Source organism: Miniopterus schreibersii (genome assembly GCF_964146895.1).
Source record: "Miniopterus schreibersii genome assembly, chromosome: 2".
Classification (NCBI taxonomy): domain Eukaryota; kingdom Metazoa; phylum Chordata; class Mammalia; order Chiroptera; family Miniopteridae; genus Miniopterus; species Miniopterus schreibersii.
In genome coordinates, this window is record NC_138102.1 from 74082277 (window position 1) to 74096301 (window position 14025).

The following is a 14025-nucleotide window of genomic DNA, read 5'->3' on the forward strand; positions in this document are numbered from 1 at the left end:
CAATTAGTGGTTTGTTGCTGAACCAAAGTAATTTATAAAATTCAGTGTATTTTTATTTTTTTATTTTTATTGATTTTAGAGAGAGGAAGGGGGAAGAGAAAGAGAGGGAGGGAGAGGGAGAGATAAACATTGATGTGAGAGAGAAACAGTGATTGGTTACCTCCCATATGCACCCCAACTGGGGATTGAACCTGCAACCTGGGTATGTGCCCTGCATGGGAATTGAATCCACTACCCCTTGATGGACAGGACAATGCTCCAGCCAACTGAGCCATACTGGCCAGGGCAAAATTCAGTGGTTTGAATTCATTTTTTAAAAATTAATTTGATTGTTATAACCCAAATAGCATATAAAGAGAGAAGCGATTAAATACAAGTCATGTAATTAATTGTCCTGATGCCACTATTTCTTATGAATATGGGTCAGCCCTAGCCAGTTTGGCTCTGGTTAGAGCATCAGCCCAAGGACTGAAGGGTCCTGGGTTTGATTTTGGCCAAGGGCATGTACCTCTGTTGCAGGCTCGGTCTTTGGCCCTGATCAGCGCATGTGCGGGAGGCAACCAATTGATACGTCTCTCTTACATCTCTCTCTCCCCCTCCTCCCCACTGTCTCTGAAAATCAGTGGAAAAAAATATCCTTGGGTGAGGATTAAGAAAAAAAAAAGAAGAGTGTATGGATCAAAGGTGTATGTGTATCCCCTCTCAATATGGAGATGCTCTGACTGAGTCCTAGGGCCTGACAAGGTCGCACAGTTCTTTCATTGGCTCAGTATAGTGCACACTACTTGGTATCTATTTTAAACTGCCCAGTTGTTGGATTTTGTGCTTGGAGATTTTGCAATTCAACCACAAAGTAAGTGGTGCCCAGTTTTGGGGCTTTTAGAGGTGAGGCCAGATCACCTCTATAGAGTACAGAGTTAGATGTCTCAGCCTTTTTGCCCAGCTGATGAGATCTCTTCCAGAGGGAGGTTTGGACACTGGCATTACTTTTCCCCAGGTTCCCTAGTAGGTGTATTGAATGATGGTATTATGCTGAGATTCAGAAACTTCCTATAGTGGAGCCAGGATCCCAAGGGAAATATGCAGGGGGCATATTCCACATAGAACCCATTGTGATCACAGGCCCTAGTGAAGCCTCTTAGGTTCTTAACAGGGATTTAGCCAAACAGTAGGTAGGCACAAGGACATCACTGTGCCTGTATTTATTTTATGCCCTAGGCCTGCCTATTATTTTTTCACCTAGCTTACATTCAAATCTTATCCCTCTCTATCTTACCCATCAAGAGGCTTGGAAAGACAAATCCAGTGAAAACCCCATTAAGGCTAAGCAGGAAAAAGAGAGGGTCTTAGTCTAAGCTGGATTTTCAGTCTTCCTAAAGGAGGGTCAGTCACCTAGGAAAGGGCAGCCCTAATCTCTTCTTACTACAGTAACCTCATGGCAAACAAGAGAGGGAACAAAAAGAAAAACAGCATAAAGTATGAGACCAGGGCTCAGGGCTGTGGTCTAATAATAAATATTTTGCTCATGTTCATCCATATCAGTTCTGTCTTGGGTGGAATGAATGCAGAGAAGGAAGCAAGGGGACTGACAAGAGTCCCTGCCCAGACCAGCACACCACACACACAATTGGGAAGATACAGAAATGACAGAATTATTTAAGAATCATACTTAATATACTATTTGTAACCTAATTTTTTTTACTTATATTTTATAGGATTTCATGACCTCCTTTAGCACTTTTTGATTTCATGCACAGTGTTGTATAATTTAGATTTACTAGTATTTTATTGTCAGCCCCTTCATCAAACTGGAAGTTATTTCCAGTTTTTTTGCTGTTTTAAATAATACTGTGATGAAGAGCCACATGCGTGAATCTTGCAATACACTACCGGTTAATTACTTGGGATAAATTTCTAGAAGTGGATTTACTGAGGGTTGGTTTTATATATTTTAAAAATAGCCTACAACATGAGGTCAGATTGGAGTGAGAGCTCTCTGATGTCAGAACCACATCAACCTTGTCTGCCCACCACTGACTGTACTTCCAGCACCTAGCACAGAGAGTTGGCATCAAATAGGTGTTCAGGAAATACCTTTAAAGGGTCATATGAATGTTTCGAGAGATGCAAATTACAAAACTATGTGTTAGTAGAAAGGTTGCACGGGAATAGGAAATACCAGGAGGAATGTTGCCAGTAATATAAATTAATCCAATGGATGAGGTCAAGCAGCCTGTCCCTGTGTTCAGCGTAGGATTTTTCTTTTTTTGTGTTTGTGAAGTGCTACAGGGTGATGTTTCTCTTTTATTTCACCAGAGGGCAGTGTTCCAAGGATTATCACAGGAAGCCTTGTCTGCCTGCATTCAGTCGTTACTTGGAGCATCAGAGTCTATCAGCAAAAACAAGGTTTGATGAAGTGTTAGGTGAAATCTTTTTACCTATAATAATGTGGAATATAGCGTTTATGTATAGGCACATCGATTTAAAGGCATTTTGGTAGTAGGATTTCTTTGATTAATGACTTAATTTTGAGGCCCTTTGAGAGAAGCTAGTATTTCATTGTAGTGCTAAATAAAGACTATACTGTGTAAGAGAACTCCAAGTTTGCTAAAGTACCAAAAATAATAATTAGGTTATAAATTCTATAGGATAAAAGTTTCTTGTTATATTCTTAGCAACTGAGGAGGTTCTGGACTGCTGTTTCCTTGGAATATCAACAGGGTTTTCAAGGAAACATAGCAAATTATAATCATTTCTACAGTGATGTTTTGTTTTATTTTATTTTACAATGGTGTTTTAAGTAATTGAATGGCCTCACTTGGAGGAAATCAGCCAGTTTGGAAGACAGGCAATTGTGGCCCATGGATTGTATGACTAGAAGTACTGGCCATGACTTTGTGACTTACAGTTTTAATCAGGAAGGGATCTGGGGCTGAAAACTGCTTCCATGTGCTTCTTCCACGGCCCCTGAGATTTTTTTCTGGAAGTACAGCATGGTTGAAAGTGTTGTTCTGCTAACTCTTCACTTAAAATACCTGTTGCCTACAGGGAGGGACCTGTGGGGCTGTTTCCAGCCAAGATTTGTTTGCTGCTTGGAATGTTCAAACCTTATTAACCTTTCTGGACTTCCAGATTTACAAACTTGATTTCTAACTTCAAGGCTTTAGACAAATTAAAAAAACACACAAATCTCACAAAATAATTTGGGATCTGGTTGCTTGAAAAGTTTTACCTTTGTTTGTGACCACTGTGTTCTCCCATTTGTCTAATGGAGAATTGAAATGACATTTTGATATGGGCACTACAAGAGGATAGAAAGTTAAGTTATAGACTGGCAGATTTAAGTTCTAAAAAGTATTTCCTGCTGTGGCCCATGTGGCTCAGTGGTTAGAGCATCAGCCTGCACACCAAAGGGTCACAGGTTCCATTTCTGGTTAAGGGCATGTACCTGGGTTTCAGGTTTGATCCCTTGTCCCAGTCAGGGCGCTTGTGGGAGGCAACCAATTGATATGTCTGTCTCACATTGATGTTTCTCTCTCTCCCTCTCTCTTTCCCCCTCCCTCCCTTCCACTCTTTCTAAAAATCAATGGGAAAAAAATATCCTTGGGTGAGGATTAACAAAAAGAGAAAAAGTATTTCCAAGTCTGAGCTTTTATTTATTTATTTATTTATTTAGTTAGTTAGTTAGTTAGTTAGTTAGTTAATCCTCACCCGAGGATATTTTCCCATTGATTTTAGATAAGAGTGGAAGGAATGGCAGGGGCGGGGGGAGAGGGGGAGTTGAGAAACATTGATGAGAGAGACACATATCGATTGGTTGCTTCCCACATGCACCTCGACTGGGCCAGGGATCAAATCTGCAACCCAGGTACTTGCCCTTGACCCTTTGGTATGCTGGTCGAGGCTCTAACCACTGAACTACACTGGCCAGGGCAATATTTTTTATAATTGGTGAAATACACATAACTCTGTAATGAAAACATACATTTAAAAAATGTAACATGAAAGTTTTTGGGTGACCGTGGATGATTTTTCCTCCCTTTCCCTACACTTATTTAATTTTGCAGATTTTCTATAATGAGCATGTATTTATTAGATCATCAGGAGGGGAAAAAATGCCCTAATTTAAAAAAAAAGTTCATATGCTTATGTCCTCTTATACCACTGTCCTCTTTTTCTAAGGGAGGAGTGAAGAGTCCTATGATTATTTAGTCTTTACCCTCATTGCCTCTTTTATCTAATTCAGTTTCCTGCGTATTATAAGGGGTTTAAGTATGTATGAGGAAACACTCAGTTTGGTAAGCATGAGCAAATTTGTTTTCATGGTGGCTGAGTTTGTATACTTCGGCCTTTGAGCTTTATTTTTTAATAAGAGTTTATTTGAACCAAACTGATGACATATGTCAGGGAGTAAGTTCCCAAATGCTCTGCAGAATAACAGTTTTGCAGTTTCTTTTCGCATTTGCAATTAAGGAAGATATGTAAGGGAAGATTACGTGAAGGTGGGAGAAAGCAAGGTGAGGAGTGGATTACAGGACAGTTAAGATTATTTGCTTTCTTAAGGGTGTTACATCTTAGAAAGAAGGGTCTGAAAAGAGGTATTTTAAAGTATGTTAACCTAGATTCACAGAAACAGTGGGTAGGACTTTCTTAAGGCAAAGATATTCCTTTTAGTAAAGAAGTTGTATTCCTGGGTTGTGACTACCCACCATGACCTGCCTAGTTAGGAATTTATGATCAGATGATCCTGAGGTTACTTTCCATAGACCCCCTAGTTTTGTCCACAGTTCCCCCTTTTGGTTATAAATCAATCCAAAGGATGCATTGATGGTTGGATAGTGTAGTCTCACAGCTCTAGGAACGCTCATTCCTAGAGAGGCTCAGTATTGATGTTTTCTCGTTGACCATTGGGGATGAGGCAATACCATAATCATGGGATCTAAGTTGAGGCTGAATTTTTCCCAGAAAGGGAAGGGTAGTTAAATGGAAGGCAGTCAGGTCTTACGGACTTCGTTGTGAATAAGACACTGTGGATCATTTCTGTTCTGTGAACTTTCATGTTTGAGTTTTGCCTAATTGCCAAGTTCTATTTTTTTGTATTTGTCATCTAGTATAACATTTACATAAGCCATGAAAAGGGTAATAACAATTATCTTATACATGTTCGGTAATCATAAAGTTGAACTATATACAAAAACCCAAAGAACAGGTATAACTCTTATTATGACTAATATCATTAGCAGAGAAGTAAAGACAGTCAAGCAAAATGGATCTTGAGTTCAATATCAATCAGTAGGTATACAGACCTTGTTCATGTCTTGGGATAGGTGTCTACCTCTGATGTCAGCGGCTTCTAATCCTCGAGGAGTCTTTAATGCCCATTGGTGGAGGCGGGTGTCAGAGATGGGTAGATGTCCATTTGTGGTTATGTTCCTGATAAATTCTCTTCCAGCAGGATTGCAGAGTGTCTCATTTGATGTTCTTTCTAAAAAATAATATCTAAAATCTTTGTCTCCTGTGAGCTCATTGTGAAAGGAATTGGTTATCAACTGGACATTTTCTTTAAGTGACTCTCTCAAACCTTGGCAGTAGTTTACTATGTCTCCCTTTCAATAATGTCAGCTCCTAACTTCCTTCATCTCAGTTCAGCTTAAATGCGCTATGATGCATAAAGGAATGTAAAAACCAAAAAATGGGTTTGCCAGGGAGCCAGGCAAAGAACCAAGTAGCCATTGTAGGTTTCCTGTAGCCCCAACTATTTATTTACAATCATCTTTTACCCATATAATATACCCTAGAAGTTTTTCCTCAGTTATTTTACAATGTTTCTCGTGCAATTCAACATAAAAAAAATCCTTCGAGGTGTTCCAGGGGCCCTTCTGGAACACTCCAAAGTTATTTCTACACATATTGAGATTTTTAACCCTTAAAATCTCAATTTCTAATGAATATTAAGAAGTAAGCAATTTGTATTCTTTAGCTTGGCTAATTTATGAGGACATTTTATAACTTCTGGAAACATATTTTATAGAGATCAATGTCAATTATTAACATGGACTTATTTTTGTAAAACCCAGGTAAAATAAAGATATGTCTATTTTACTTAAACCAATAAGCTTAAATTAGCTTTTATTTACTAAGGGTTAATTTTAGATCATGTGAACTTGAAAAGCATTTGAGTTAGTTTCTATATTTCTGAGAATTTTAGAATACCCAGTCCTTACAAGCACTTGCCTTTAAATTAATTTTAACAATAACCATCTGGAGATAGAAAATTACCTCACATTTACAACATACATATACATACATAGATAGACACAAATAGAGAACAGTTGGATCCAAATTTTGTTTTAGAGAAACTTCCAATTTGTATCTGTCCTTGACAAATCAAGATCTAAATGACCTTCCCCCTTTTAAAATAGGACAGCCATTTTTTAAAAATTTAAAAAAAAAAAAATATCTTTATTGATTTCAGAGAGAAGAAAGGAGAGGGAGAGAGAGAGATAGAAACATCAATGATGAGAAAGTCATTGATCGAGCCCGCAACCCGGGCATGTGCCCTGACCAGGAATTGAACCCCGATCGTCCGGATCCTAGGTCGACACTCAACCGCTGAGCCACGCCCGGCTGGGCAGGACAGCCATTTTTAATACCTCAAAGGATTGGGTTGACATCTAAACAACATAGGTTGATCCATTTATGTAAATCCTCTTTTTGAAGCTTTAAGAGACCAATTAAATATGCTTTCTATTCTTTCTGCATAATTTTATAGTTTTTTTTTCTAATTGTAAGCAGATTAATTTACAAGTATCAAAGGATCTTGGCCATCTTGGTATTAATGGGAGGCTGACTGTTGTTGGCCTCAGAGGCATGATTTCCCCTGTTAATTTTCTTTTTCCTCACCGAGGATATGTTTTTATTGATTTTAGAGAGATAGGGAGGGAGGGAGAGAGAGATCCATGGATGTGAGAGAGGAGGACTGATCGGTTGGTTCCTGTATGCATCCAGACTGGGGATCGAACCCACAACCCAGGTATGTGCCCTGACTGGGAATTGAACCCGCCACCTTTTGGTGTAGGAGATGACACTCCAACCAACTGAGCCACTTGGCCAGGGCTCCCCTGTTAATTTTGAGATCTGTAAATTCTGAACAAACTCCTAGGAAAAACTAGCCCGTATGTGCATGAGCCAAATACAGTAAATATCCCTGTAGGACTACTTTGCACCCTAGAGGAAATTTTCCTCAGGCAACCCCACAGCATTTCTTATTCACCTAAGAATACCTGAGCAAGGGCTAGAGAGCTTACCAGATGCTGCCAGAACCACTACTCTTTCCAAGGCACAGGCCTCTCTCTTGATTCATTCTCTCGGAGTGAGCCCACTGCAGGATGCCTTGCCCTTCTCCCAAAGGCTCCCGCTGTCTTCTCTGGGATCAGTTGTGCTACTGCACTAGACGACTCCAGGTACCCTTCTCCATCACTGGTTTTGGGGTCTGAGCAACTATCATCACCCCATTGGCTGTTTGGGTTGGGGAAGCAACTGTCCTTTCTCTTTTGGAGCTAAAGAGAGTTCAGTCTCTCATTTAACCTGGGAAGATCTTGTTCATATTCTCAGTAAGCAATCCAATGAAAAAGCTGAGATTAAAAGCAGTACCCCATTTTTTCCCTTTCCTTGAATTATGTCAAGCCTTACCACCTGAGGGTTTTCTAAGAACAGTTCAAGTAGAGTCAGGGCCTGCTGCTGCTTGAAGCAAGGAGGCCCAGAATTTTGAGAGAAACTCACCCAAGTTCACCCAGTGCAAAGTGGGGAGCTAGTGGGGCACAGTGGGCCCTTGCTTGTACCTAGCACCAGGTCCAGGTCCACAGGGTGCTGCTGAGTGGGCTTCTTTGGAATCCTGCTATGTCAACTAAATGTTGATATAAAAAATGTCTAAACCTGCATAGAATTTTAAAAAGAGTTTATTTGAGCCAAACTGACGGCATATGCCAGAGAACCAGATCTCAAATGCTTCCTTGATTTTTTTTAGACAGTGATCAGTGTGCCCTGGCCAGTGTGGCTCAGTTGGTTGAGCATCGCCCCATGCACTGAGAGGTTGTCGGTTTGATTCCTGGTCAGGGCACATGCCCAGGTTGTGGGTTCGGAGGCAACTGATAGATGCTTCTCTCTCACATTGATGTTTTTTTCTCCCTCTCCCCTCTCCCCTCTCCCCTCTCCCCTCTCCCCTCTCCCCTCTCCCCTCTCCCCTCTCCCCTCTCCCCTCTCCCCTCTCCCCTCTCCCCTCTCCCCTCTCCCCTCTCCCCTCTCCCCTCTCCCCTCTCCCCTCTCCCCTCTCCCCTCTCCCCTCTCCCCTCTCCCCTCTCCCCTCTCCCCTCTCCCCTCTCCCCTCTCCCCTCTCCCCTCTCCCCTCTCCCCTCTCCCCTCTCCCCTCTCCCCTCTCTCCTCCCCTTTCTTCTCTCCCTCTAACCAATAAAAACATATTAAAAAAAAAGTGATCAGTGAAAATGATCACTAAATGTCTTAGAGAGTGTTTTAAGGCAAGAAATTGTTCTTACATATTTAAATTGAACATCTAGTAGTATATCAATAAACTAAAATGGTACTATTTGCTGGATCACAACAGTTTTAGTAAAGTAAATTGAATCTATATTATACTATTTTGTCCATTGGAGTTCCTAGTTTTTTTCTTTTTAATTTAATTTTAATTTTTATTATTTTTTAATCCTCACCCGAGGATATGTTTATTGATTTCAGAGAGAGGAATGGGGACAGAGAGAGAGAGAGGGAAAAAAATGTCAAGGCGAGAGAAATATCAGTTGCTTGCCTTTCTGAACATGCTCCAACTGGGGATCGAACCCGCAACCTTTTTTTGGTGTACAGGATGACACTCCACCCAACTGAGCCACCCAGCCAGGCCTGGAGTTGCTAGTTCTTTTAAAAGCAGAGCAAGTATTCAAAATGTGCAGCATTCCTTCTGTTCCAGAGTGCAAAGTTAGTTTCCATCAGTAATACTTATGTGTTTATTTGGAAGGTGGGGAGAGACCAGAGAGGAGTCACTTTGTTTCATAGCCTCTTTACTCTTTTCCTAATGTAGTATAATTCCATTGGAAATATTTTCAAGGTAGGGTTCTATCTTGAGTAGCAGCAACAAGGAGCAAACAGCCTTGCTCTTGTTTTATACAGACTCTTTTCTGAAATGAGAGATGATTATTCACTGTTGGGGCCAGAGCTTTGAGAACTAAGAGTGATTCACAAGACTCTTGTGGATGGGTCCTGAGAGGGCAAAAGGCACTGCAGGGACTTTTCAGGGGTGTAGGTGGCCAGTGCTCTGTTGGTGGCAGGATAAGTGGTAAGCCCAAATCAATGTACATTTGGAGGCTCCTTTTGTACTTTTGTATAAATATGAGTATTTCTGATATTCTGGATTTTGAAACCACTTTGACCAAATAGTGAAAGCCGAGTTACAGAAGAGAAGCTAAAAAGGCATGAGAGGTCAGAATTGTGCTCATACTTTGCCTGCTCTGTGCTGCTGTTAGACTGCATGTTCTCCTCTGCTTTTGCACCAAGTTAAGATAGGTTTGACTTCTCTTTCTGACTGTGTTGCTTTACAACCTTCTGTCTGATTTTACTTTCTTTGATTTACTAAGTAGAGCAGGTGACAGTGTTAGTAATAATTTGAAGCAAGATTTTTCCAGATAGTTCTAATCTGGATAATATAGGGAGAGTTCATTGCACAAGAAAGGAGTGTTGGTGCCATAATGTTATGTTAAGAGTAAAAAAGTTAGGTCAGGCTCCAAACACTTAGATTAATGTTGATTAATATTGTATATGTTTTATATGTTCATATTTTTATTTAATCTGTGATAATATCCATTTTTCTGTTTTATCGTTTAGACTCAGATTGATGGACAACTTTTTTTAATAAAGCATCTTTTGATTCTTCGTGAACAAATTGCTCCATTTCACACTGAATTCACCATTAAGGAAATTTCCCTGGACCTCAAGAAAACTAGAGGTACTTTATTGTCCTGGCTGGCACATTTCGACCTGTCCAAATGTATCAGCACAGGTTATAGGTTTACTTTATGTTCATCTGCAATTTTTTTGCATGCTGTGCTTGCTAAGCATGTTACTTGTTCATACTAAGCTGAGCTGTCAACATCCTAATTACATCTAACTTGCTGTATTTTCTTTTTGAAGGGAACTATATCTGAGCATTTCAATTTGTAGTATAGCATTACCTCTCTTAGACTCTGCCATGTACTATCATAACCAGTTAAAAAATGAAAAATCAGTATAACAGCTACTTACAGTTTCTGCTAATTGGGATGGTTTTAAACATTGAGATGTCAGTTCATGAAAATTCAGGAAGCCAGCTGGATAAAAGAGGAAGAGTATTTATTCTAGTCTGAAAAAGTTGGGTTCTGTTCCTGGCTCATCATTTCCTGGCTCTTGTGTGATCTTGGATGGATGTTTTAACTTTCGTATGCCAGGTAAAGTGAGCATAATCAACATGTCATGATACCTTTACCAGGTTGTCAAATTAGTTAAGATCATTAAGAATGAAAATGTATGTTAAAGGCTTTGTAAGCTTAAGGTGTTTAAATTAATGTAAGTGGTGTTATTATTAAATCAGTTGATTGTTAAGTAATCATGTAGATAGGGTCTTTGAGTTGGTAATAGACTTAGGATCATCTTGGTAAAGATGCCTCATCTATCCTAATCATTTGTCTCTGAATTAATAAGTGATGATTTCTAGAAGAACAGAGTAGTAATTTTTTAAGATATTGATCTTAAGCAGTGAAGAATATACCACACATATCCCTCATTTTTCTTACTTACTTACAGAATTATCTAAACTATATCCTTTCTTAACCATTTGCAAGAGACTTAAACTCTAATGACTTAAGCCATTCATTTATGTAATGAGGGGAATTGAGAAAAATCATAGTCACTCAAATTATTTTCTGTATTCTGTGGTTCAGTGGAACTCCAAATATAGGATTTCCAAGGATAGTAGATTGTTCCCTAATGACTGTGCCTTTAAATTAGTAGACTTGATTTAACTCACCTGAGAGCCAGCGTGGTCTCCTCATGAGTCATATTAAAACAGTTTGCTCTTTTCTTAATGCTTTCTTCTTTCCACCACAGAGGATGCTCTTTGGCTCTATTGGAATTTGGATAGTAAACTTGTATGTTACTCATATACCTCCTGATTTTCTTTTTTAAACAGAAGCCAGATTTCCTGGCTTTTGTCCTGAGAGAATGCATAGTTTTTTAGAGCTTATTCTCATCATAAGCTTCTCTCTCTCAACCATTCTATATGATTTTCTTTCTTTTCAGTAGGAGATGTGGGAATAGTGCTCTTAACCTTGAAGAATGCCAGGCACTGATAGTCCTTACTTTATTTTAGTGATGGGATAAAGCAGGGCTGATCTACTTCCTTTCATTTTTTAAAATTCATAACTTGTTGCTGCTGGGTTCTAGTATAGATCTATTGAAGTGTAGGAAAATGAAGTACCCTAAAATTTTGGCAAATATTGGTTTAAAGTATGTTTTCCCTAAAGCATATGTAATCCTACCATATACTGATTTGATTCTATTTTTTGCAGACACTCTGTTAGGTATTTTGTAGAAAAGAGAGCAGAAACAAAGAGCTATTTACTAAAGCCTTACTCTGAACACTGAATCTGATAGCGAGGTTCTTTTTCAGTAAGATCAGGGTCAGGGCAGTAAGTACTATTGTGATAATAGCACTGTTGGCAGCATTGCATGCTTTGCTTTCTCCAGTCTGGCAAAACAAAGAAAAGAAATGGTCTTTTCTGACTATCCCTTAATAATACTTGCTATCTTTACTTTTAAGCCTCTAACCTCTCATGACTAATGTTATATCTTATTGCATTTGAACATCAATGAGACCTCGATTAATATTTGACATAAGTTCTAGTTGGTCTGGAGGTTAAGGGGTAAATATGTCCTTTTGGTGTTTTCTTTCTGGCTGACACATTAGTTTATTCACTCTGCTTCAAATGAATAAATTTGTATGCCAGCCAGGATCTTAAAACAAAAGAAGTCGGGTAAGTATATGAATATTAAAAAAAAAAATCTATTTAGCATCATATGAGTAAAGCAGTGGAATTTTAAGATATCAATTACTATTTATCATTTTTCTATAAATGAATAATTAAGTTTAATAGTCATTTTGCATTTCTGACTTCTAGAAAATAATGATAGGTGGGTACTCTGGTCATCTTGGCACTAATATCACTGTCATCATGGAGCTGAATTGGTGAAAATGAAACTGTTCTTACTTTCTGGTAATAGAGAACTAGTGCATGTTAACACACTGAATAGTAACTCAGCTTTTCTGTTGACATTGTACATGTTCACTGGACGAGTAATTTTTTTTTCACAGATGCAGCATTTAAAATCCTGAACCCTATGACTGTTCCAAGATTTTTTAGGCTGAATAGCAACAATGCCTTGATAGAATTCCTGTTGGAGGTGAGAAGGAATCTGTTTCATTGGTGGTGGGAGATAAATGACATTCTTTTACATGTCTGGTAATTTTAAACATGTGAAAACAGTAGGAAACTGTCATCTTTTTTAGGGCACTCCTGAGATAAGAGAACATTACCTTGACTCTAAAAAAGACGTAGACCGTCATCTGAAGTCAGCCTGTGAGCAGTTTATTCAGCAGCAGACCAGGCAGTTTGTAGAGCAGCTGGAGGAGTTCATGACAAAGGTATAGACCTTGGTGCATGTTCGGTAAAGTGATTCTGAATTCTTCCCTAGATTTCCTTTTCAATTAATTACTCTCATGAAAACTCTGGCAGAAAGAGATAGTAAGCCCAAGTCTTAATGTATTTCATCTAGGAAATCACCTTGTTTCTTTTTATGGAAGCTTTTTGTTTTGAACTTTTAGATAAAAACTGCTTATAGAGGTTTTAATTTTTAAGAGAAAGAATGCTAATACTGCAAAGATAGTTATAGCAGACCTCTGGTTACCTGTGTTCTGTTCATCCACATTGTATGTGCACGTGGTCTCGCTTCTCCTGGATTAGGACCTGCGTGGCAGTGGTCACAGTACTGCTTGTCAGAGTTTCCTGTTACTTAAGTGGGTGAATTATTTTCCTCTTTGTTTTACATGCTGTTTCTCCCTTTCCTTTGCATGGATAATTGAAAATTGAAGATTTTATATCTTTGCATTCTTAATCACTAGGTATATGAGTTTATAATCATCTGTCTGTCTGTCTCCTAGCTAAAATTCATTAACTAGCCAATGCCAGCAATGAAGAATTCAGATCATGGCTATTTGACTTTCCTGTTTCAATCTAATCATTAAAAAAAAATTTAAGTTTTGTTACTAAGAACTTTTCTCATAAAGATGTTTAAGTCTTGAAATTAACTTTTGTTTAATTTATTAAGCCTCTGCTGCTTGTCCAGACTTGTATTAGAAGATATCATAAAAAGAATAGAATATCACAGACTTTTCTCTTAAACTTACTTATTTGAGTCTTAACAGGAGACAAGATTATGAAATGACCAGGAGACATTTAAGCAAATTGTTCATTAGTAATGTGTTGCTGGGCCCATCAACATTAACACCTGAAGCCTGTGATAAAAACAATGTGTTAGTTTTAAAAAATAATAAATACCAAAAAAGCAAATATAGAAATGTTAAACCAGACTACTCTTTGTTTATCATTGGAATATGTTAATTGTTTAGTGAATTTTAGTCCACTCGTGTCAAATATTTGGAGAGGGTGTGTATGTTTTCTTCCTACCACTTAATTTTAAGAAGAGACAGTAGAAATGTTTTCTTCCAGGTCTTAACTTTTAAAAAATGGTGCAAGTATTGATACTTTGTAATTTATTGATATGTTATTATAGTTTTTACTGATGGAAAACCAGCTTGTAGATTATAGTTTGTACAGGATGGGGCAAAAGTATGTTTACAGTTGTTTGGATGGAAAATAATACAAAAATAATAAATTAATACAAAAATAACCTGTGTTTTGTGTACTT

General features: G+C 38.4%; 1 protein-coding gene across 1 annotated transcript in view; it reads left to right on the forward strand.

The window, feature by feature from the left end:
* Positions 1 to 14025, forward strand: part of COG3 (component of oligomeric golgi complex 3) — a 78265-nt gene that overhangs the window by 40843 nt on the left and 23397 nt on the right. The window contains exons 16-19 of the mRNA XM_081127162.1: positions 2317 to 2406; positions 9892 to 10012; positions 12413 to 12501; positions 12608 to 12742. Of these exons, the coding sequence (XP_080983288.1) occupies positions 2317 to 2406; positions 9892 to 10012; positions 12413 to 12501; positions 12608 to 12742 (435 nt within the window). The remainder of the gene's footprint in view (positions 1 to 2316; positions 2407 to 9891; positions 10013 to 12412; positions 12502 to 12607; positions 12743 to 14025) is intronic.